General features: G+C 37.7%; 1 protein-coding gene across 1 annotated transcript in view; it reads right to left on the reverse strand.

The window, feature by feature from the left end:
- The window catches only part of LOC128664776 (immunoglobulin superfamily member 11-like), a 107542-nt gene that overhangs the window by 48957 nt on the left and 32263 nt on the right, over positions 1–26322 (reverse strand). The window contains exons 3-5 of the mRNA XM_053719582.1: positions 21569–21773; positions 21003–21159; positions 7404–7525 (exon numbers count right to left, since the gene is read on the reverse strand). Coding sequence (XP_053575557.1) covers positions 7404–7525; positions 21003–21159; positions 21569–21773 — 484 coding nt within the window. The remainder of the gene's footprint in view (positions 1–7403; positions 7526–21002; positions 21160–21568; positions 21774–26322) is intronic.

The following is a 26322-nucleotide window of genomic DNA, read 5'->3' on the forward strand; positions in this document are numbered from 1 at the left end:
GTGATCCCCCTACACCGTCGCCAACTATATTAAACTACCCCCTAAAGTGAGCCCCTTACACCGCTGCCATCTACCTTACCTACCCCCTAAAGTGAGCCCCTACCCCGCCGCCATCTATTTTAAAATTATTAACCCCTAATTTAATCCCCCTACCCCGCCGCCACCTATATTAAATTAATTAAACCCTAATCTAATCCCCCTACCCCGCCGCCACCTATATTAAATTAATTAACCACTAATCTAATCCCCCTACCCCGCCGCCACCTATATTAAATTAATTAACCCCTAATCTAATCCCCCTACCCCGCCGCCAGCTATATTAAATTATTTAACCCCTAAAATACTAAACTATCCCTACCACTAAACCTAAGTCTAACCCTACAAATAGCCCTGAATAGGGCTTTTTGCGTAGCATTACCCCAAAGTAAACTGCTCTATTGCCAGCCCTTAAAAGGGCTTTTTGCGGGGCATGCCCCAAAGAAAACTGCTCTTTTACCAGCCCTTAAAAGGGCTTTTGGCGGGGCTTTGTCACAAAGTAAACTGCTCTTTTGCATCTTATCTAAATCCCCCTACACCGTGGCCACCTATAATAAATGTATTAACCCCTAATCTAATCCCCCTACACCGCCGCCAGCTATATTAACTATATTAACCCTAAATATATTAGGGTTAATATAGTTAATATAGTTATTATATTATATATATTAACTATATTAACCCTAATTATATTAGGGTTAATATAGTTAATATCGTTATTATATTATATATATATTAAGTATAATAACCCTATCAAACTCTAACATCCCTAACTAAACTCTTATTAAAATAAATCCAATATTAATATTATTAATTAAAATATTCCTATTTAAATCTAAATACTTACCTATAAAATAAACCCTAAAATAGCTACAATGTAATTAATAATTACATTGTAGCTATTTTAGGGTTTATATTTATTTTACAGGTAACTTGGTATTTATTTTAACTAGGTACAATAGCTATTAAATAGTTAATAACTATTTAATAGCTACCTAGTTAAAATAATTACCAATTTACCTGTAAAATAAATCCTAACCTAAGTTACAAATACACCTACACTATCAATAAATTAAATAAACTACAAATATCTAAACTAAAATACAATAAAATAATCTAAACTAAATTACACAAAAAAACAAACACTAAATTACAAAAAATAAAAAAAATATTACAAGATTTCTAAGCTAATTACACCTATTCTAAGCCCCCTAATAAAATAATAAAGCCCCCAAAATAAAAAAATTTCCCTGCACTATTCTAAATTAAAAAAAGTTAGCTCTTTTACCTTACCAGCCCTTAAAAGGGCCTTTTGCGGGGCATGCCCCAAAGAAAACTGCTCTTTTGCCTGAAATAAAACACACAATACCACCCCCCAACATTACAACCCACCACCCACATACCCCTAATCTAACCCAAACCCCCCTTAAATAAACCTAACACTACCCCCCTGAAGATCTCCCTACCTTGTATTCACCCAACCGAGCAGAACTCTTCATCCGATCCGGGCGATGTCTTCAATCAAGCTGCAGAGAGTCTTCTTCCATCCGGCGATGTCTTCAAGCAAGCGGCAGAGAGTCTTCTTCCATCCGGTGATGTCTTCAAGCAAAGCGGCATCTTCAATCATCTTTCTTCGCTCCTCCGCCGCGGAGCATCCATCTGGCACAACGACTTCCCGATGAATGAGGTTCCTTTAAATGACGTCATCCAAGATGGCGTCTGTCGAATTCCGATTGGAATTGGAATCCGACTGATTCCGAACCAATCAGCCAATCAGATTGAACTTGAATCTGATTGGCTGATTCAATCAGCCAATCAGATTTTTCTACCTTAATTCCGATTGGCTGATAGAATCCTATCAGCCAATCGGAATTCGACGGACGCCATCTTGGATGACGTCATTTAAAGGAACCTAAATTTAAATAATTTAATATAGCTGGCGGCGGGGTAGGGGGATTAGATTAGGGGTTAAATAATTTAATATAGGTGGCGGCGGGGTAGGGGGATTAGATTAGGGGTTAATTAATTTAATATAGGTGGCGGCGGGGTAGGGGGATTAGATTAGGGGTTAAATAATTTAATATAGGTGGCGGCGGGGTAGGGGGATTAGATTAGGGGTTAATAATTTTAAAATAGATGGCGGAGGGGTAGGGGCTCACTTTAGGGGGTAGGTAAGGTAGATGGCGGCGGGGTAGGGGCTCACATTAGAGGGTTATAGATTTAATATAGCTGGCGGCGGGGTCCGGGAGCGGCGGTTTAGGGGTTAATACATGTTTTATTGTTAAGATAGTGAGGGGGGATAGCGAATATAGGGTTAGACGTGTTGGGCTATGTTAGGGAGGCGTGTTAGACAGTGCGGGTGATTTCATACTTTAGTCAGGTTTTGTAGGCGCCGGCAGTTTTCTAAAGTGCCGTAAGTCACTGGCGACTCCAGAAATTTGTACTTACGTAGATTTCTGGACATCGCTGGTTTGTCAGACTTACGGCACTTTAGCTTCTGACAGCGCCGTATATAGGATAGCTCGAGTTGCGAGCTGAAACTGCGGGCGACGGGGGTTCCCTCGCTTGCGCCGCAAACTACGCTGCATATCGGATCGCGCCCCTTATCACTTCCAGACACCAGTTTAAAGAAATTTATACAGAAATGGGAGTAATATATTCTGGAGCAAGAAATAGTATTTAAAAAACAAATTTTATATCCTTTTTTTACATACTGAATTATTGATAAATTTTAGAATAAGAGGGCAATGGACATTCTTAGATGAGTGCAGGGCCGCCACTAGAAATTTTGGGGCCCCTGACTTAACCATTGATCAGGGCCCCCCCCCCCCCCCCTCCTTTGACATGTGCAATTTTTGACCAAGTGACTAAACTTGGAAATGTTGTAAAGGTAGTAACATACACTGAAACACACACACACATAAGGATTCACATATATACACTCTAACAAACACGCAAAGAAAGTCAGACACATACACCCAAACAGACACTTAGCACTTGTTTACATTGACCTGAAAAGTAATGAGGTAAACTACAGTTTTGTAAAAAAAGGAGATTTAGAAAACAAAATATGGAGTTCTGATTATCTTTTTGTAAAGGAAGATGCCAACTAAATGATGACAACAGCATGCAGTGGCTGAAAGGAAGGGCCCTGAACTGCCTAAACAATAATTTAAAGGTTAAATGGTAGATTGGTGACTTCCCGAAAGGTCTCATTAGTCTCAAAGTTTGTAGAAAGATGTGAATAATCAGAAGTAAGGTCAAAATGTCCTATAAAGGAACAGACAAAGGACACACACACACACACACACACACACACAAACTCAAACTTGCACATACACCCAAGGAAACACCAACAGAGACAGCCTCAGAAAACACACAAAGACATACACACACACACAGAGACACCCACAGAAAACACATAAAGACATAAATACACACCCTCACTGAGACATCCACAGAAAACACACAAAGACATACACACACCCTCACAGAGACACCCACAGAAAATACACACCCTCACAGAGACCTCCACAGAAAACACAGACATACATACATACATACACACACGCACCCTCACAGAGACATCCACAGAAAACACAGACATACACACCCACCCTCACAGAGGCATCCAGAGAAAATACACAAAGACAAACACATGCCCACCCTCACAGAGACACCCATAGAAAAAGCTCAAAGACATATGCACACACCCTCACAGACATCCACAGAAAATGCACAAATACATAAACACCCACCCTCACAGAGATACCAACAGAAAGAAAATACATACACACTCATAGAGACACAAACCAAAGCACAAAGACATAAACACAGGCACCCACAGAAACACTCACAGGAGGAAACATTTATGCACCCAGCATCCCCTAAATCAACAGTGTGTGACATGCATGATAAAAAAAATGCAGAGATCACTTTTTAAAGAATCATATTTATAAATGTGCAAACAAAAATAATTCTGTGAATTCAAAATTGTACATTAATGATTTGGGTAGATGGCTAGATGAAGAAAAGTACTTTTAAAAGGTTGACATATGTTTTTTTTAATATTTTGCCCATTTTCCCCAACCAAGAGCACCACTTCAAATATAGTGTACAAATGTTCCCATCTGTCAGCTGTACTCTATATGGTCTTGGTGGAACCATAAACTGTGGTACTCATACCATTAGATCTGGTTAAATGCAGGATTTAAGCTTGTTGGTATGCATTTCAAAATTAAGTCAGCTGAAGAGTAAACTGAACAGTTTTAAGTTAACCTATCTCATTTCCAACACTGAGCAATCTTAGTCTGAGAGTATAACATGTTATGCAGATGTAAAAATCTTAGATAAAATGCCTCCTTGTATCTGGAATGTCCTTGCATAAAGGGGCAGTAAACTTGAATGTAATATATATAATTTGTGTATTGAGGAGGAAACATTTCTGCATGGTTTTAAATATAGAATTTCTACAGCATTGTCAAATAATCATAAATACACTGCTGCTAAAAAAATGTGTTTTTATGGACCCCTCGCCCCACTATAAAACTACTACCACACTGAAGTTACAATCTTAAATTGCACAAAGAAATAAAAACATTTGCTAAGTAATTCCTATCTCCTCTGCAAATGAAAGTGATCAGCCGTCTGATTTAGGCACACACTCTACAAACAAAGTGCCAAGTTTGTCTCACACTGTGCATAGTGGTTTAGTGCACACTCAGAAATCCTCTCAAATGCTAATACTTTACTCTTTACTTGTAATAACATTTCCCATGCTCAATTAGCACTCTGCTGTAGTACCCACTGGTGGCTGCCAAAATTAAAAAAAAAAAAAAAAAAAAAAATTTTTTTTTTTTAGTTCTTGCCTCATGGGGCCCCCCTAGCCCATTGGGCCCCTGACAGGAGTCACCCCTGTCACCCCCTGATGGCGGCCCTGGATGAGTGACTTGGGGAAAGGTGTAGGGCAGACTGAGGAGAATATATATATATATTTTTTCCTTTGTTTTGTGTTGTTTTTTTTACCTTTTATTATTTGTTTTTCTATAGCTAGAATCAGCTGTAAAATCCATTAACTATACTTTTTGATCTGTTTATCTATAACAAAAAAAATATGTTTATACTAATAAAAGATAAGATCTTGTCGTTGTATGATAATTTATCTAAACCTTGATGCGGTTATTATGCTTTTTTCTTCTTATAGATGTTATGATTTGAGTGATCTGCGCTTCACTATCTTTGTACAGAATCGATCTCGCAATAAATAAATATAAAAAATAAAGTGGTTCAGCACCAGTGTGTCCTGTGCTAGCTGCAAAGCCTCACATCAAAGACCCATACACAATATCACAGCAAGAAGATAGCAGCAGCACCAGGAATCCTTGCAAAAGAGGTTTTTCAAGTGCACAAAACAAGAGCGATGTTTCAGACAGTGTTGTCCTTAATCTTGCATATGTTGATACTGAGACAGCTCTCTTAAATACCCTTAATGGGACTCCACCCCCAGTGGCATCACATTATACACATCAGAAAAAAAGGAACATTTTTAAAGTGACAGTGCATACAAAACATAGTTAAATCCCAGTCCTTAATCATTCCATTTGGTATCTGAGTTTCTAATTTATAAATCCAGAAGAACACTCTTTGCTTGAGTCTCTTCTCCCTGTCACCCAAGCCCCCCCCCCCCCCCCCGCCTATCTATAGGGACACGTTCAATGACTTGATATCTTAGCTGGCTTACTGAGTGACCTGCAAATCATAAAAAACTTGATGATTTGGCAAGTTTATTAAAAGATAGAGGGTACCCAGATTCATTAATTGAGAAAGAAAAAAGGTTGGCATTATTAACAACACGAGAAAATGCTACAACACATTTCAAATCTAGGAGGAAAACAAAAAAAGAAGCCCACTACAGAATAGTTTTTGTATCTAGCTTTAATAAACAAAGTAACAAGATCACCAAAATTATTAATAAGCATTGGAACATTTTGAAATATAGTAATCCTGACATAGTTAGTTAAATTCCAAACAACCCCTATGGCAGCCTTCAAAAGATCTAGGAATCTGAGAAATCAAATGATTAGATCAGATAAAAGGAATCTGTGATGGTGCAAACAAAACACAGAAGGGCGCCTCCTAGTGTAATATCGTACAAGCAGTATATATATATACAATGGCAATAGACCATTGCCATTGTGTATATATATATATATATATATATATATACTGCTTGTACGATATTACACTAGGAGGCGCCCTTCTGTGTTTTGTTTGCACCATCAAAGATTCCTTTTTTCTGATCTACTTCTGGGAAGGAGCGGCCGTTATCCGAGGACAATGACACCAAGGAGTGCTAAACCAAGTAGAAGTTTCATCTTTAGAGACTGATCACACCTTGGACTGATAAGTCATAGCATTTAAAATGCAATAATTATAGTCACCATTTATATTTTTTATTGTTATTATATAGTCATATTGGTCTGTTTTGCGCCCCCTTGAGCGGTGACGTCGGAATGTCATCAGGTTTGTTTTGATTAGATCAGATGTTGACCTAGAGAGGATAAGCAGACAGACCTTGTTAGGCTCTAAAAAGAATGGAAGTTTTCCATGTCTAGGATGTGCAAATTGAATAATGTGATAAAGGGTCCACATTTTTTCCATGCACTGGCAAAAGATTCTCTATATATGGCTGCAACACAGAGTTTATTATTTACATACTGAAATGCCCATGTTCTAGGTTATATGTAGGGGAAACGACTAGAAGGGTCTGTGACAGGATCACGGAACACAAATCTAATATTAGGAACAATTATGAAAAATCCCCAGAAGCATGTCACTTAAGAGATGTAGGTCACTCAGTTAGCCAGCTAAGATATCAAGTTATTGAACATGTCCCAATAGATAGACGAGGGTGACAGGGAGTAGAGACTCAAGCAAAGAGAGTCCTTCTGGATTTATAAATTAGAAACTCAGATACCAAATGGAATGAATAAGGACTGGGATTTAACTATGTTTTTATAAGTGTGTACTGTCACTTTAAAAATGTTCCCTTTTTTTCAGATGTGTATAATGTGATGTCCCTGGGGGTGGGGTGAGGGTCCCATTAAGGGTATGTAAGAGAGCTGTCTCAGTATCAATGTATGCATGATTAAGGACAACACTGTCTGAAATGTCTCTCTCAAAATGTTTTGTGCACTTGAATAAACCATTTGCAAGGATTCCTGGTGCTGCTGCCATCTTTTTGCTGGAATAGTAATACTGATACCATCATCTTTGAATAATGTAGATCTAATTTAATTTCATAGAAACTGAATTGTACATGGCAGTATTACACTCATCACACTTGATTATTACCAAAGACAACTCACCAATTTGTACATTGAGTGCTACAGCACAGCTTCTAGAGCCCAGCTGATTGGTGACGGTGCAGCGGTAGAGACCTGACGTTCCTGCACTGAGATTATGAAGAGTGACTGAGGCATGATGATCTGATGAAAGAGACATGCAGCAAGTCAGTAAAGCTAAATCCCATAAGTCAGTAAAGCTAAACACCTGAGCCTAGATCATATGCAAGTTGTTATTGATAGTGAAAGAGACTCATAGCTGGAGCCCTGATACTATCGCTAGTAACAGTGATTACTTTCTTGCTATAACATGCTATAACATAATACCATTGGTTCCCTATGATTTTTTATATTAATCACGTTATCAAAATAGAAGAATGGGTGGGCTCAAAAATGGGTGCCACAATCCTAATTAGTTACCCAATTAACCAATTAGAACTTAATTTTATTTTTACAAGTAGAGAAAGGAATCCCTAAATAATATGAGAATACTTTACAATATTATGGGTCAGATAAGATCTAGCTCTTGGTTAGATTAGTATTTAATTATCTTTATTAACTCCTGCTTTACAAGCTATAGAAGACTAAGTGCTAGATTACAAGCGGAGTGCAACTGATAGCGCACGTGTGTTATTTTGTGCTTGGTCCCGCACTAAGAATAACAACAATTTGGTATTACAAGTGGATGTTATAAAATATATTTTTAGCATGCCCTATGCTTTCAATAGATAGTGCTGAGAGATAGGGAGAGAGCGCTCATATTACAAGTGGTCAGTTTAGTGTTTGTGCTTGTGCTCAATTCAAAATACTGCTGTAAAATGTTGCACTTTTGGTGACCTGATAGTTTGCATAATAAAACACATGAAAATTATGGATATAAAGAATTGAAGTTAGGATTATACTTAATTAATTTAAAACAAAGGTTTATTAATGAGAAAAAAGTTTGTAAAGCTGAATTAAAGGAATACAGTAAATATATGTATGTGTGTGTATATATGTGTGTGTATGTACAGTAGATATAATAAGTGTACACACCCTTATGAAATTTAAGCTGTTTGAAATGTAAAGACAGAAATAACAACAATGTAAATCCAGAAAAAAAACAAATAGTTAATAATTAGGAACATTTAGAATAAAAAATCTACAACACCATTATTGCCCAATTAATACTTTGTAAAAGCACCTGTTATATTTATTACAGCAGCAAGTCTTTGTGAATAAGTCTCTATTAACTTTGCACATCTAGACTTTGGAAATGTATCTTACTCTTCTTTGAAAAACAGTTCTATTAGATCTCCTGTGCACAGCTCTCTTTAGGTCAGTGGTTCTCAACCTAAGTGACCTCAAGGCCCGGTAAGTTTTAGCCGGACCGGTCCAGGGCCCGGTAAGCATCGGGAGTGGGTTGCAGTAGGTTTGGAAGAAATATATATATATATATATATATATACATATATATATATATATATATATATATACACACACACACAGTCTCTTTCTCTCCTCCCCTCTCTCTCCCCCCCCCTCTCTCTCTTTCTCCTCCCCTCTCTTTCTCTCTCTCCTCTCTCTCTCTCCTCCCCTCTCTCTCTTTTTCTCTCTCTCCTCCCCTCTCTCTTTCTCTCTCTCCTCCCCCCTCTCTTTCTCTCTCTCTCTGTCTCTATCTATCTCCTCTCTCTCTCTCTCTCTCCTCCCTCTCTTTCTCTCCTCCCTCTCTCTCTCCTCCCTCTCTCTCTCCTCCCTCTCTCTCTCTCCTCCCTCTCTTTCTTTCTTTCTCTCTCTCTCCTCCCTCACCCACTGACACCAATGAATTATAAAATTAACCCACTATAAACCATTTATATATATTATATATGGATCCCACACCACTGAATTATCATATAATTATAATATATATATATATATATATATATATATATATATATATATATATATATATATATATATTATAACAGTAGGTTAATTATATGATAATTCATTGGTGTCAGTGGGATCTATATATATATATATATATATATATATATATACACATACATATATATACATACATATATATACATAATATATATATATATAAATATATATATATATATAAATATATACATAATATATATATATATATTTATATATACACATATATATATATACATACATATATATATATATAGTTTACAGTTGGTTAATATTTTATAATTCATTGGTGTCAGTAGGATCTCTCTCTCTCTCTCTCTCTCTCTCTCTCTCTCTCTCTCTATTTATATATATATCAAGCTATGATTACGGCACCCAGCCGAAACATGTCAGCTTGAGTACACAGTGCTCTATGTTCTCTTGCTGTATAGTACCCCTCCAGGGACTTTTTAATGGAAATATAATAAAGACGTTTTAAATTACCTATTCTGACCTGAGGATCGAATCTTTTCTTCACTATTTGTGTATATATATATATATATATATATATGTATATGTACACACACAGTTTACAAATACACATTGGTGTCCAGTGGCCACCCTAAATATATACATTGGTGTCAGTGGCCGTAATTATGTAATTGGTGTCAGTGGGCTTACTTGTGAGCCGATGCTTCACCTCTGCACGACGCCAGCCGCTTCTACCCGGTCACTCACAGTGCGCCCGCCCGCCGCTACATGCTCACAGTGACACAGTGCACAAACTGACATGCGCAGTGGCACTCTGACAGGCTCGTCCAAAATTTAGGAGATGTGTAAAGGCGGGCCTGTCAGAGCGAGTGTCTGGAGGCAATGTCGGGTCGTGGCCCACCAGCAGGGCCGTCGCGGCCCGGTAGTGGGCCGCGGCCCGGCTGTTGAGAAACACGGCTTTAGGTCATTCCACAGGTTTTTGATGGGATTTAGGTCTGGGCTCTGATTGGGCCATTTCAAGCTTTGATTTTCCTTGTCTGAAGCCATGCCTTGGTCAGCTTGCATGTGTGCTTTAGGTCATTGTCATGTTCGAATGTGAAATTCCTCTTTATCTTCAGCTTTGTGACATAGGCCAGCAGGTTTTGTGCATCTATCTTGACAAGAGCCTCTGACCCAGCTGAAGAGAAGCAGCCTCAAAGCATGATGCTGCTACCACCATGTTATGGTATGGTGACCTTCATTGGCTTTGTGGCAAACATATATTTTACAATTTAGTACAAAAATGTGAACTCTTTTCTCATCAGGCCGTAGCACATTTTCCCACAAGATTTGGGGTGACTGCATGAATCTATTGAAATAATTTACATGAGCTTGGATGTTCCTTTTTGTAAGCAAGGGTTTCTGTCTTGCCACCCTACCCCATAGTCCAGACATATGCAGAATACGAGAGATGGTGGTTACATGCAAGGAGTGACCAGGACCTGCCAGAAATTCTTGTAGCTGTTAGTCTCTTGGTAGCCTCCCTGATAGGTTTTCTCCTCATACTCTCACCAAATGTGGACAGTTATCTGTGGTGTCTCTGTGGTGCCACATTTTCTCAACTTATTTATGATGGTTTTGTCTGTGGTCCTTGGTACATTCTGTGACTTTGATATTCTTTTGTATCTCTCTCTCGATTGGTACTTTCAATAATAAACGCTCTCACTTTCTTTAGAAACTCTTTGTGGACAATGGTTTTCCCAGTATAATGCACCCCAAACATTTAACCAAATCCTACAGCAATAGCTGACTTTAACTGGGTGTAATCCGAATCAATTTCATTGATGGCAGGTGTATGCTATTTACCTACAGGCAGGATTTAGACTGTGAATGGTTAACTGTGAACACAGCTAAAGCCACCATTATTAAAGAGTGTGCAGACTTGTTGCTGTTTTTTATTTTTAAATAAAATGTTCCTAATAAAAAACTATGGTGTTTTGCTTCTCTTAGATTTCAAAAACCTGCACAATCATAAGGGTATGTAGACTTTTTATATCTACTATATATATGTGTATGTATGTGTTTGTATGTGCACCGTGCATGTGTGTGCGTTTTGTGTGTATATATTTTTACCCAGAAAAGGTGGCAACCCTTATGTATGTGCATGCGCGCGTATGTATATATATATATATATATATATATATATATATATATATATATCATACCTCTCAACATTTAAGATTCCAAAGAGGGACTCCGTTTGGAGAGAGTGTGTATATATACTGTGTATATATATATATATATATATATATATATATATATATATATATATATATATATATATATATTTATATAATATGATTCCCCCCCCCTATCTTTATATCATTCTCCAATGCTTTGCTGTTCTATCCAAAGCCAAATGGGTTAAATGCTAAATATAAAAATAGATGTTATTTTAGTATTAAAAAAACGAATTATTTTCCATATAAATAAAGCACAGCCATTACAATCTTTAATATTTCTTTTTTAAAACCCCTTCTAGTTTTGACAATTTAACATTCTGGTAATTATTCTGTTTCAGTCTAATTTCTTTACTTGCTGCACACAGTCCCTGTCATCTATTTACTGTGAATAATCTCACGTCATAATAACTAATTGAATAAGGTTCTAGGGTGCTTCCTCTTTGTGCTAGTGGCATTAAATTTAGCTTTGATTATTGTATTCCTTATTGCTGATCCTGTTCTATTTTCACTTGCTTCTAACCTGCCTTACCATTTAGATCATAAAAGCCTGGTACCAAACCAAACATCAAAGGCTTAAAGGGACATTATACACTTATTATACACTGCTTATTTTTAAATAACATTGCTCTGATTTTCACACTCATAACCAAGCCCCAAAGTTTTAGGAGAATACCGACGTATACCTACTCCAGCTTGCTCCTGTTTGTGTAAATGGTCTTTTCATATGCAAAGGAAGGGGGAGGGGGGAGTGTCTGATATTTGCCACTTGCAGTGGGTGTTCCAGCTACCTTTTAAACAGTGCTAAACTGGAAGCTTCTAAGTAAGTTTTTAAACGGTTGTATACTGGATTTTTATATCAGTATCTGTGCATCTTATTCTTTATAGAAGTGTCTATTACATGCAGTTACATAAAAATTGGTGTATACTGTCCCTTTAAGTAAGTGTAAGCACTTTATCAGAAACAGTTCTAAACTTGTTGCTCTGCTCACCTTACTGAATGGTGCCCAATGTACCTATTGAACTCCTGTAGCTTGTTATTTTTTTTCCAAACTTAAAGGGACAGTAAAGTTATAATTAGACATTCATGGGCAGAGCATACAATTTCAAACAACATTCCAATTTACTTCTATTATTTCATTTGCTTCCTTCTCTTGTTATCATTTGCTGAAAGGTTTATCTGGTAAGCCCAGGAGCAGCAATGAACCAAGGTTCTAGCTGCTGATTGGTGGCTGCATATATATATAGTAATTATTTGTCATTGGCTCACCCATGTGTTCAATTAGAAACTAGTAGTGCATTGCTACTTCTTCAACAAATGATACCAAAAGAATGAAGCAAATTTGATAATTGAAGTAAACTGGAAAGTTGTTTAAAATGGTGGCCTAGATTTGGAGTTTGGCTCCTAACGCTGGTTTTAGGCTACCTCCGGTATTTGGAGTCACTCAAAATAGGGTCTAACGCTCACTTTTCAGCCGCGACTTTTCCATACCGCAGATCCCCTTACGTAAATTGCGTATCCTATCTTTTCAATGGGATCTTTCTAACTCCGGTATTTAGAGTCGTGTCTGAAGTGAGCGTTAGACATCTAACGACAAAACTCCAGCCGCAGGAAAAAAAAAGGGAACAGCCAATCGGATTGAACTTGATTCTGATTGGCTGATTCCATCAGCCAATCAGAATATTCCTACCTTAATTCCGATTGGCTGATAGAATCCTATCAGCCAATCGGAATTCGAGGGACGCCATCTTGGATGACCTGGTATGGTGAAGATAAGGTGAAGATAAGGTAGGAAGATCTTCAGGGGCTTAGTGTTAGGTTTATTTAAGGGGGGTTTGGGTTAGATTAGGGGTATGTGGGTGGTGGGTTGTAATGTTGGGGGGGGGTATTGTATGTTTTTTTTTACAGGCAAAAGAGCTGAATTCTTTGGGGCATGCCCCGCAAAGGGCCCTGTTCAGGGCTGGTAAGGTAAAAGAGCTTTGAACTTTAGTAATTTAGAATAGGGTAGGGCATTTTTTTATTTTGGGGGGCTTTGTTATTTTATTAGAGGGCTTAGAGTAGGTGTAATTAGTTTAAAATTGTTGTAATATTTTTCTTATGTTTGTAAATATTTTTTTATTTTTTGTAACTTAGTTCTTTTTTATTTTTTGTACTTTAGCTAGTTTATTTAATTGTATTTATTTGTAGGAATTGTATTTAATTAATTTATTGATAGTGTAGTGTTAGGTTAATTGTAGGTAATTGTAGGTAGTTTATTTAATTAATTTATTGATAGTGTAGTGTTAGGTTTAATTGTAACTTAGGTTAGGATTTATTTTACAGGTAATTTTGTAATTATTTTAACTATTTTAGCTATTAAATAGTTCTTAACTATTTAATAGCTATTGTACCTGGTTAAAATAAATACAAAGTTACCTGTAAAATAAATATAAATCCTAAAATAGCTATAATATAATTATAATTTATATTGTAGCTATATTAGGATTTATTTTACAGGTAAGTATTTAGCTTTAAATAGGAATAATTTATTTAATAAGAGTTAATTAATTTCGTTAGATTTAAATTATATTTAACTTAGGGGGGTGTTAGTGTTAGGGTTAGACTTAGCTTTAGGGGTTAATACATTTATTAGAATAGCGGTGAGCTCCAGTCGGCAGATTAGGGGTTAATGTTTGAAGTTAGGTGTCGGCGATGTTAGGGAGGGCAGATTAGGGGTTAATACTATTTATTATAGGGTTAGTGAGGCGGATTAGGGGTTAATAACTTTATTATAGTAGCGCTCAGGTCAGGTCGGCAGATTAGGGGTTAATAAGTGTAGGCAGGTGGAGGCGACGTTGTGGGGGGCAGATTAGGGGTTAATAAATATAATATAGGAGTCGGCGGTGTTAGGGGCAGCAGATTAGGGGTACATAAGGATAATGTAAGTAGCGGCGGTTTACGGAGCGGCAGATTAGGGGTTAAAAATAAAATGCAGGTGTCAGCGATAGTGGGGGCGGCAGATTAGGGGTTAATAAGTGTAAGGTTAGGGGTGTTTAGACTCGGGGTACATGTTAGAGTGTTAGGTGCAGACTTAGGAGGTGTTTCCGCATAGCAAACAATGGGGCTGCGTTAAGAGCTGAACGCGGCTTTTTTTCAGGTGTTAGGTTTTTTTTCAGCTCAAACAGCCCCATTGTTTTCTATGGGGGAATCGTGCACGAGCACGTTTTTGAGGCTGGCCGCTTGCGTAAGCAACTCTGGTATCGAGAGTTGAAGCTGCGTTAAAAATGCTCTACGCTCCTTTTTTGGAGCCTAACGCAGCCTTTATGTGGACTCTCAATACCAGAGTTATTTTTATGGTGCGGCCAGAAAAAAGCCGGCGTTAGATTTTCGGGTCGTTACCGACAAAACTCCAAATCTAGCCGGGTATGTTTTATCTAAATCATGAAATACATTTTATTTTTGGTTTTCATGTCCCTTTAAAGAAGTCTTTAACACCAGCTCTACAGCAGCCTGGTTACTAACATGTGAGTGATGCATCTGAGACTGGAAGAGAAGCAATCTTATCTCAATGATCTTATCTCAATGAGATCCTTATTCAAACCACATTCATCTAGTTCAGTCTTCTCTTGGATGTTTAGTAAACAAAAACTTTTGTATGTGATCAATAAAGAACTTATTGCTATAAAAGTGTCCTTCTCTGAATTGATGCATGTTATATATACCTAGCTGTTAAACACTGATTATAACATATATAAGGAGCTTATATATATGCGCAAACAGCTCACTGCTTAAACATAAGGCAAGCCTGCTGGGAACTCTCATGTGCTGTCTTGGGTTTCAAAACATAAAGGGAAAGATTACAATTCACGCAACAAATCAGTTGAGAAAACACTGTGCGCGTTATGGCTTTTTCGCAGCTATTACAAGTTGCAAAATAACTTAAATTGCGCACGTTAAACCGCGTAATCCAAACAGTCAAATCGCGTGCGCAATCACTTATTCTCCATTAAAGTCAATAGTGAAGACAAATAGAAAAAAAAAACACAACCCTAATATTTTGCGTAAAGCCCTTGAAGTATTCTTCTTGAAAAGAATACATGAAAATGTGAATATTTCATATTGCGAAAATGTTTTCGTAACGAAATATGTTCTATTTATAAATAAATATTTCTCTGTATATGTGATGATTTTTAGACAGATATATCTATTTATAGCGAGATATGTATATGACTATGTCTAGATATCTCGAGAACTATTTGCGTATATATTGCTTTGAAAATCCATCTGAGATATTGTCTAATGTACATAAGATTGTAATGTAAAATCTTTTAATTCTCTCCATTCTTAAACATATCTCTCTACATATAAATCCATGTTTCCCTATATATGTGTATGTAGGTGCTCTGAAGAAAACTTTTGAGAGAGATTTTTTTGCTAAACAAAAAGAAGAGTCCACAAATTTGGGAACAGACACTACAGTACCAGTGACACCGGCAACACCAGGTACACCACTAATAGTAAATACTGATAAAAAACCTCACTTCAGTTTCAATAAGTCAGATATGGTGAAACAAACCTATAAACCACCAAATCAAAGGAGTAATATACAACACAACAATAGATATTCCAATAAAGGGGGAAAAAAGACTACATATGGTAATAACATAGGTAATAATGACACACACCACTACTCCCAAAAAGGAAAAGAGAAGGATCACTTTAATGGGATTAAAGGATATCCACACCAGCACCAACCATCAGGGCCATGGAGAAATAGTCCTAGATACAGTAACAGTAACAACAGTAATAATATAAATAACACAAGACCATATTATAACATGGGGACACAACAAAAACTAAGAGAATTTAGAGACCATCAAGAATACAATGATTTGGAATGGAAGGACATAGAAACTTTCCCATCAGAACCCGTAGAGGTGGTAGAGAATGGTTAGGTCCCCTATGTTCAAACTCATTTTTTAGAGCAGGGAATAGGAAACAGGTTCAAACCAAGATGAACAATAGAAGGTGCAAGGCCCAAACAAGTAGATTGGAATTTAGAATGGAGGCCTCCTCATGGTCAGGGTCAAGTAAAGGGAAGAAAAAGAACAATTGAAATAGAAGAGGATGTAGGGCAGGAAGAAGAATACAATATAAAAAGAAGACCCCAATAGATGCAGTGGAGGAAACAATACAAATATTCAATATTTCACTAAATATGATAGAAGAAAAGGTCTTGAAAAGAGGGCTTTCTTTTGCGTCCACACAGACCCCGAGCTCTTTTGATTTATTTGTAGCCATCAATAAATTTATTAGAAAGTTAACCCTTACTAGTCATTTTGAAAAAGGGAAAACCCAGGAAACTGGAGGTCCCCTGACAGAGGATGAGAAAGAGACATTACAGGCCCTAGCTGACTTAGAACAGGAGTATTATAGTCAAACTCAGAAGGATCTTGAGCTATGGTCTTTACATGAAGATGACAACTTAGAAAGGGAGGATTTTACCCATAGTAAATTAAAACCGAAATCCATATTTTTTCCTGTGCAATCACAGGGGAAATTTATCTCACAATTTAAAGACGCAGTTCTGCACATAAATGTGTAGTAACTTTAAAATAAAGAAACACAATCTCAGTTTAAAATAGAAAGCGGCTCTAAAAGGACTGAAAGAGAATGAGAACATAATTTTTCGAGGTGCAGATAAGTGGGGTTGTATCGTCATTCAAGACAAAGCTGATTACTTAAAAGAAGCATTCAAATTGCTCTCCAATGCAGAGACATATGAGATATTGAGTAGCGACCCCACTCCACTTTATCTGAGTAAATACAGACTACACATAGACCAAGGATATAAGGACAAAATATTAAATCAGAAAGAGTGGACATTTTTGGTAAGTGATGAAACAAACATTGCAATATTCTATCACTTGCCAAAGATACATAAAGATCAGAAATGTCCACCCAGAAGACCGATCATATCGGGTATAGATTCACTAACTGCAAAACTTTCTGAGTATGTTGATGGGTTTTTGAGATTGATGATGACTGATCTGAAATCTCATCTACGTGATACACCACAATTGCTACAAATGATACAAAGTATCATTTGGAAACCAACATACAGGTGGGCAACGTTAGACATATCAGCCCTGTATACATCTATTCCCCATTGTTTTCTGAACAAGTATGAACAATAGCCAGAATCCCAACAGGATTTTATATTAGAATCCATACGATTTGTTCTGGAGAAAAATTATTTTCTGTTTCAGAACAGATTCTACTTGCAAAATAAGGGCACCGCAATGGGGACAAAATTTCCTCCCAATTTTGCAAACTTATATGTTGGATACCTAGAAGAAAAAATTATCTATGAAAACAATAATTATAAGAAAAGATACATAGATGACATTTTGATCATCTGGAATGGGGATCTATTAAGCTGGTCAACATTCATGGAAGATCTAAACTTGAATTAAATGAATTTGAAATTCACAGGCAGCTCGGATACAAATGAGATAAATTTCTTGGATGTTATCCTCTTTAGTGCAGGAAACAAAGTAGGCACGAGAGGGTATAGGAAAGACACAGACACTAATGGTTTTCTGGATGCCCAAAGTGGTCATCATCCAAAATGGATTTAGAATGTACTCTTCAGGCAGTTCCAGAGAATCAGGAGGAACTGAAGACGTTTGGAAGATTTTAAGGACTAAAGGGACGGTTTCAAGCTAAACATTTCAAACCATACAACATTGAGAAAGCTTATCATAAGGCAAAAAGTTGTTGTATACATGATGGAGTGTAAGTGTCAAACTCCGTTAAGGTACATAGGAAAAACTAAAATAATTTTGAAAGTTAGGTGCCTAGAGCATATAAAAAATATAGAGCAGGGATTTTGAAAACCCCACTGATAAGACACTTTAAAAACATACACAATAGTGATCCATCTCAGTTATTTATAAAAGCAATTGAGCAGGTACAGGTGGGACCTAGAGGCAGTAGTAGGATGCTGGAACTTAGATAAAGGGAGACCTTCTGGATCCACGCTTTCAAAAGCCTAGATCCACAGGGTCTGAATAAAGATATAGATCTAGCTGCCTTTTTGTAATTAAACATATACAGCCACCAGTCCTAAATCAGTCCAGCTAAAAAATTCATTCACCCATACAAATGCATTTATTGTCACTATAAGAAATAGGTCCCAAAGGTAGGGACTCATGTACATATACATATATATGCAAATATAGGGGACAATTAATGTCTTTATGAAAGAATGATTGAAAAAAGTTTTTTGTACCATCATTTATAATACATATTTTAGGTATTTCCTTTTATATATATATTGATTTACGAATGCAATACATTTTTTATGTGAAATTGTTGTATGGAAACTACTGATTTTAAGCACTTTTATAGCGGTTTTAGATATAGGTTATTGAGTAAAGATCAACTATTATGCAATTGAAGGAAACTAGTGAAGGGATTAACTTAGGAAATACGAAATTAGAAAGATCGTTTCTCTTATGGTAACAGATTTCCCTTAAAAAGCAATACTTAGTTAGTATCAGGGCTAAGTAATGAGCAGTGACGCTGATGGATTATAAATAGGAGGCTTAGGGGGGGCGTACCCTACTTTTGATGAAGCGACCAATCGCGTTGTGAAACGCGTCAGGCCACGCCCCCTCACTAGCCGGAAAATTTCACAGGAGTGCTCTGGCACTGTTTTAACTTCTCCAATGCTGTTTGGAGAACTATTATACAAGCACGATTCAACAGTCTTTCAAGGTATATGTTTGGATACTGAACTTGAATTACAGACTGCCAGTTTTATGTCTTGGACATTTTTTCTACTTATACTCATATTTATTTTGTGTGTTTGTGAGCTTATTTGAGCTTTTAAATTGAATAAAAAAACCTTTTTGGGAAACACCGGTGTACAGGCATAGAGCCCCCTTTTTTCCCTTATAAGGGCCATCACAACCCCACACATCACAGATTACTAAACCCTTTTGAAGCGGTTCATCTTCTGCTGGGGAGGTGAGGACTGGATCTGAGGAGAAGAACATATGTTGAAAAAAGAAAGGGGACTGAGCTGCCTTCTCCAGTGGTTATTCACCACATAGTGTCTTATCCATACCTCACAGGAGTTTCCATTTGGCTTCACTTTGTAGAACAGTTTTCAAGTGCAAATTACATACTACACTAGGAAGGTTTCTCTTTGCTGTGCGCCCTTCCCTCTTATGTTCCAGATGTGTATATATATATATATATATATATCTCGAGAACTATTTACGTATATATCGCTTTGAAAATCCCTCTGAGATATTGTCTAATGTGCATAAGATTGTAATGTAAAATCTTTTCATTATCTCCAATCTTTGAACATATCTCTATATATATAAATCCATGTTTCCCTATGTATGTGTATGTAGGTGCTCTGACAAAATGCTGACGGACATTTGTCCGACGAACAGAATGCCAAAGCATGTTCCGGCCGAGAGCAGATACGCTCCGGAGCCTCAGGAGCCGCAACCACCTCTGGGAACCTAACCATGGGTCTCAGGCCACATGTCTTGTAATTCTCTGTCTGTGAAATTATCTGTCTATCTATCTATCAAATCTATCTATTTATATATATATATCTATTAAATCTATCTATCAAATTTATCTATCTATCTATTGCATCTATTTATCTATCTATCTACCTATCTTATGGACGGACTGTTATCTGACAGCCACTTGTGTGTCGGACTACTATCCATCGGCCAAATGTCCGTCTGCCAAATGTCTGTCTGCCAAATGTCCATCGGCTAACAGTCCGGCCACAGTGTATGTATGTCAATGTAAAATCCCTTTGTCTGCTTTTTTTCTTCATACATCCAAGATCTCATATCTTTGAGCCCTTATAACTTTTGTGCGCAATATTTTGTTTTAATAATTTTTATTAGACAGTGTTAATATGAGTGTAACTGTACTTTGTAACGTATTTTTGAAGTGTTTCATGAAACTTTTATGTTGCGTAAAACTGTTAACTACAGCTCTTCAAGCACGGAAAGGATTGTTGTGTAAAAGGCGAATGCAAGTGCACACAATCGTGATTTTTTCAAGACTTATAATAGCTGCACAATGGAAATTGATTGTGAGAAGACCATATCGCACACAGAAAACTCATATCGAGCGACTTGTAAACTTGCCCAAAATGGGGTTGTTTCTATTTTGACACAATAAATATTTTGACAATACAAATAAAAATGTGGTCCTTTTTATCTTGATAGTTTCACCTTGAATATCTGACATGCGGTTGTTACCAAGCTCTAAAAATAACTTTGGACTTGTAATTTGATTGCAAAAACAGAAGCACTATTGACTCGAGTAATGCAAAATAGCTCTAATTTTTTTTTCACTCCACTTGTAATCTAGCTCTAAATAAGCTATGTGATTTTAGTTGGCTGTAAATTCTCTTTTGCTTTTAGTGTCAATGTATTATTTTAAGAATGGTAAACACTAGATTGATGGCTATCTGAAATATAATGAATAAAATAAGTATACTTGCCTTCCTGTTTGATAACTAGCGCCTGAGTGTCTGGTGGTATTTTCTCCCATTTAAACCTGGGAGTTGGGATACCTTCTCGCACTGAACAATGGAGACGAATACTTCCTCCCTCTTGTCCATACCCCTCACTTGAACATTCTGGACTTGATGGTGGAACTGCAATTTAAAATAAAAGTCCTCTTGAACTACAATCATAAAACAAGTTTAAAATCTTGGTGTGGTGCTTGGTTTTGACCTTTAAAAAACGTATTTGGCATCAAGCCATGTTCATCTTCATTTGACACATATTTTATTTTAACAGACATGATTGTTAGACTTACTTCTGAAGTCAATAGTACTACATTCCTAGATGTCCTTTGGAAACAGTTTGAATTGTGGACACTACAATCTTTTCTGGCAGTCAGGGGGATAATCTTTCATTAAGAGAAGTAGACAAGCCTATTTCTAGTTTATGTGTCTATTCAATATGTAACTTTTTTAATATCATATTTTGTAAGTACTACATATCTTATATATAAGTTCTGACATCGGACCACTTGAGTCCTTAGATAGAGCTGGTACTTACCAAGGACAGTGAGTCCTATAACACCTATGTTAGGTGTTGCTCCATCTGGAGGGTTGATCACGGTGCATTGGTAGGTACCAGTATCAGAGCTACGGGTTTGATTGATAAAAATACTGGCATCTTTGGTTGGATGGAAGGCAAATCCCACTCGTCCTAAATAGTCACTTAAACTTCCCACAATTTGACCCTGCTCATATGAGATGATCTGTTCAAAAATTAAAAAACATAAGATTAAATCAAAATCAACAAAATATAACTTTGCCCATCCAACTTGTTCACTTATTGAGTAAATGCAATTATCAGAAGGATAATCTAGACAAAAGGATTCCACTATTTTTAAAAGAACTAGATTGCGCAAATCAATGTTAATTTATAATTGAATGGGGAGATAATAATAATAACTAGTACATAGTTACCATGTTATAAGATTCATGTAGCATAACACTCATATATCCTTCAAAAGACATATATATAAAATGTTTTATACAACAAACATATACTTCTTGTCAAATCATGCACATTTAATCAAAATTATTTTTTTAAAAAGTCACAAAATATTTTTCAATCAAGTTAAAAGTCCTTAAAACTTTACAAGAACTCAGTTCTCCTTTAAGAAACATGCGGCTAGATTTGGAGTTCGGCGGTAGATGGGTTGCTAACGCCACGCGTGTTTTATGTCTAACGCACGGCATTGTTTGACTCCGGTATTTAGAGTTCAAAAAAGACCATCTAACGATGCTCCTAACGATGCTCCTAACGCGAGAATACGCACAGCTCGGTCATATGACGCATACCACATCATGCACAACAATAACACGCCGCAAATGTCACAACAACAATCAATCAACAAAGCACACAAGCATTACACATTCACAAACGGGGGGATTTTTAATAAAATTTAATACGGGGAATACGCATATACTTTAAGATGCGGAAATTCGCAAAATAACAACATGGAATAAAAAATATATATATACACTAGAAAAATAATCGCATTCAATATCACTATATATTAGGACAAACATACATATACAACACTTCACTAATAACACACCATCGCAAATTCACATTTAAAAAGAATACTATTGGACAATGTTAGAGAAAACGACCACTATGACATCATCGCATTCTACACATTCCACAAATACTAACTCCAAATGAGCATGCGCAAATTCACACAACTAATACACATTGCACTAATATTAATTGCTAATAAAGCACACCTGAACACAATTTACAACGGAAATTGGTACATCATTAAATATTTACACAGGGTATATAAGCACCACACAAGCAGGGCTTCTTTGACTGTGTTGCTGTTGGGTCTTTGGAGATTGGAGGTTTAAGATTAGAGAGTTGGTGCATTATTGTGAGTGAGTGTTAGCGTGAGAGAGTCAGTTGTTAGTGTTATCGTGAGTGAGTTAGTGGGAGTTAGTGGGAGTGGGAGAGAGTCTGTTAGTGGGAGCGTGAGTGAGTTAGTGGGAGTGGGAGTTGTTAGTGAGAGTTGCTAGTGGGAGCGTCAGTTAGTGGTAGTTAGTGAGAGTTAGTGGGAGTGTTTGTTAGTGAGAATTAGTAGTAGTGTGAGTTAGCGAGCGAGTGATTTTTCTGTACACGTAACACATTTACACGCAAACACATTCAATACATACATACACTTATCAATAACATTACATACACTCCATACCCCCTCATACTACACTCCATACCCCATTCCCTGTAGTCCCATTCCCTTTCATCCCATTTACTCTTATCCCATACCCCATACCCATCCCATACCCATCCCCTAGTTACATTTAGTTTACATATCCTCCTTTTAGTCTTCTTCTTTTGGTTTATTTAAATACTCCTTACCCTCTTTGTTTGTTTACATCCCTCTCACACTTTCAGCACTTTTTTTTTCTTTTTAGTTCCTTATTTTGACCCCCTTTCATTTCATCACACTCACTTTTTGTTTGATTATTTGGGGTTTAGTTTAGGGAACAGATGGAGGCCAGGCAGGGGAGAGGTAGAGGGGGAGGAGAGGGAGGGGGAGAGGAACAGGGCAGGAAGGGGGGCAGGAAGGGGGGCAGGAAGCGGGGGTGGAAGCGGTGGGTGGACCCAGCCACTTTGTTCAAGATGAACAAGTGGCTGGGCCCAGTGGCGGACAGAGTAGGGCTTCACAGTCCGGGAAACAGAGGGCATCGTCACAGGGGAAGGCCAAGGCAACTAGGGAGGCGAGGTTTTCGATGGAGGAGAAGGAGGCCCTCGTAGAGGCCTATATGGCCAGGTATAGGAGGCTGCAGCACCAGAAGACTACCCCGACTGACAAGAGGAGGCTCTGGAATGAGATAAGAAATGCAGTCAATGCAGTGGGTGGCCGGAACAGAGATCTGGATTCGATAAAACATCGCTACCGGGACTGTAAGATGGATCTCAAGAAAAAGTTAAGTCTGGAGGCCCGACATGCCGCAGGAACCGGTGGCGGACCTGCCCTGGAAATAGAGTACTGCCGATGGGAGGAAATGTTGCGGCCCAGCATCTCCGAGGTGGAAGTAGTCGGTATCGGAGGAATTGATACCGGGAACCTGCCACTCTCATCTGACGGTAAGCTCATTGAACAATAAATTCACATACAAATGTATTTCAAGGGACACTATACGCAAACCTTTACTTTCATGATTGAGGTAGCGAATACAATTTGACAAAACATTCAAATGTACTTATATTACCTAATTTGAATCATTCTTGAGATATATTTTAATGAAGAAATAGCCATGCACACGGTGAAACAATCACAGGAGGCAGCTATATTCAGCTAACAATCAGCATCTTATAAGCATATTTAGATATGCTTTTCAGCAAAGAATATCCAGAGAATGAAGCTAATTAGATAAGAAAAGTACATTAGAAAGTTTATAATAAATGTATGCTTCTAAATCATGAAAGATAAAACATTGGGTTTCATGTCCCTTTAAGGATCAGATTAATGCTATAACGTTGTTTACACGCATTCAATTACTTTGCGGTTACATCAGTATCTAGGCTATAGGTTAGGTGTGCATTTAAACAGACTGAAAACAAACGCGAAAACATTCAGATTGACCAGAGATATCACAAACACGGTTTTGAAAATGCGGAAATCGTATTGATTGTTTGTTAGATTTCAAAGTGGATTAATGATTCTGCATTTGTAATTGTATCGTAAGCTAAGTCATTTAAAGCTTGATTTGCAAATATGCTAATATATACATTTTTTATTTCTTTTTTAAATATACAGAGTCTGGGGAGGAGGCAGCACAAGAAACACAGCCTCATCCATCTCCCCGGGATGAGAGTGGTGGGGATGAATTTCCACTTCGGAGGGAAGAGGCCCCCCGTGACGAAGAGCGCAGGAAGCTGATGAAGAGGCCCCGGAAGCAGAGGAGGAGCCCGCGGAACCAGAGGACCCTCAAGGACCCGCACACCGCCGTGCACGGGCACCCCGCCGTGCACGGGTACCCCGCCAAGCACAACAAGAGGAAATAGCGGAGGTGCGGGTTCTACTGGACTGCATAGACCAGATGCGTAACTCCCGGATACAAAATATCGAAGGCCGAACTCGAATTCTTGATGGACAAAATCAAATAATTGAAGGCCAAAACCAAATAATAAACATACTTAATAGAATCGAACAAGGCCAAAACTGAATCATTAATCTGCACCAAGAGATACCCAAAGCAGCGCAATGATCTGGAAATTACCAATTAGATACCATATATTATAAATAAATAGCAATATCTGATAGATATATGTGTATATAGTTATGCAAAATTAAAAAACAACAACACAAAGTCCAAAAAATTATTTTGGATACAAGGACAGTTCTTAATACTTGTTCCGAAAGTATATTGGTAATTGAAATGAAGCAAAAGATCCAGCAGCTCCTCTGGAACAGGTGATTCCACAGACCTTGGTTGCAAACATGTTTTAACACACTGCACCAAGAGATGTTCAATTTTTTCCGGGAGGCGCATGCTGGTCTACCTCCTGGTCCGCCTCCTGCTGCTGGGCCTCTTGCTGCTGGGCCTCCTGCTGCTGGGCCTCCTGCTGCTAGGCCATCTCCTCCTGCCGGCCCATCTACTCCTGCCGGGCCATCTACTCCTCTTCAGCCATCTCCTCCTCTTCAGCCATCTCCTCCTCTTCAGCCATCTTCTCCTCCTCAGCCATCTTCTCCTCCTCAGCCATCTTCTCCTCCTCACCTTGGTCATCCCAGTACTCTTCCTTCCACTCTTCCCGCAACATCTCCAAGGATAACTCTTCGGAGTCGGCAGTTGCCCCTCCCTGAGCCTCAGCCCCGTGGGAAGAGGGGAAGGAAGAGGAAGTAAGTATTTATTTTCATCTTTAATGTTTTTTTTATTTAATGTGTAATGGATAGGTATGTGATGATGTGGTTTTCATACACTTGTGGACCACACTCTGTATATAATCTACTTCTATGGGACCGGGTCCATGGAGGCAGATTGTTTGCAGAGTGTGGTTTATAAGTGTGTGAAAACCACATCATCACATACCTATCCTTGTTCATGATATTGATTGGTTTCTGTTATGTGATGTCCAAACTGTTTCCCGAATCGCAAACAAAATTACCATTACAATTATCCATGATGGCATATTACTGTTTGAATGCCAATAACACAGCTTAAAGGGACAGTCAGAAAATTATTGATTACAAAGAAAACACTGTATTACGCATTATCAAGTTGGAAACAACAAAACATGGAGAAATACGTGTGACT

Source organism: Bombina bombina, chromosome 1 (assembly GCF_027579735.1).
Source record: "Bombina bombina isolate aBomBom1 chromosome 1, aBomBom1.pri, whole genome shotgun sequence".
Classification (NCBI taxonomy): domain Eukaryota; kingdom Metazoa; phylum Chordata; class Amphibia; order Anura; family Bombinatoridae; genus Bombina; species Bombina bombina.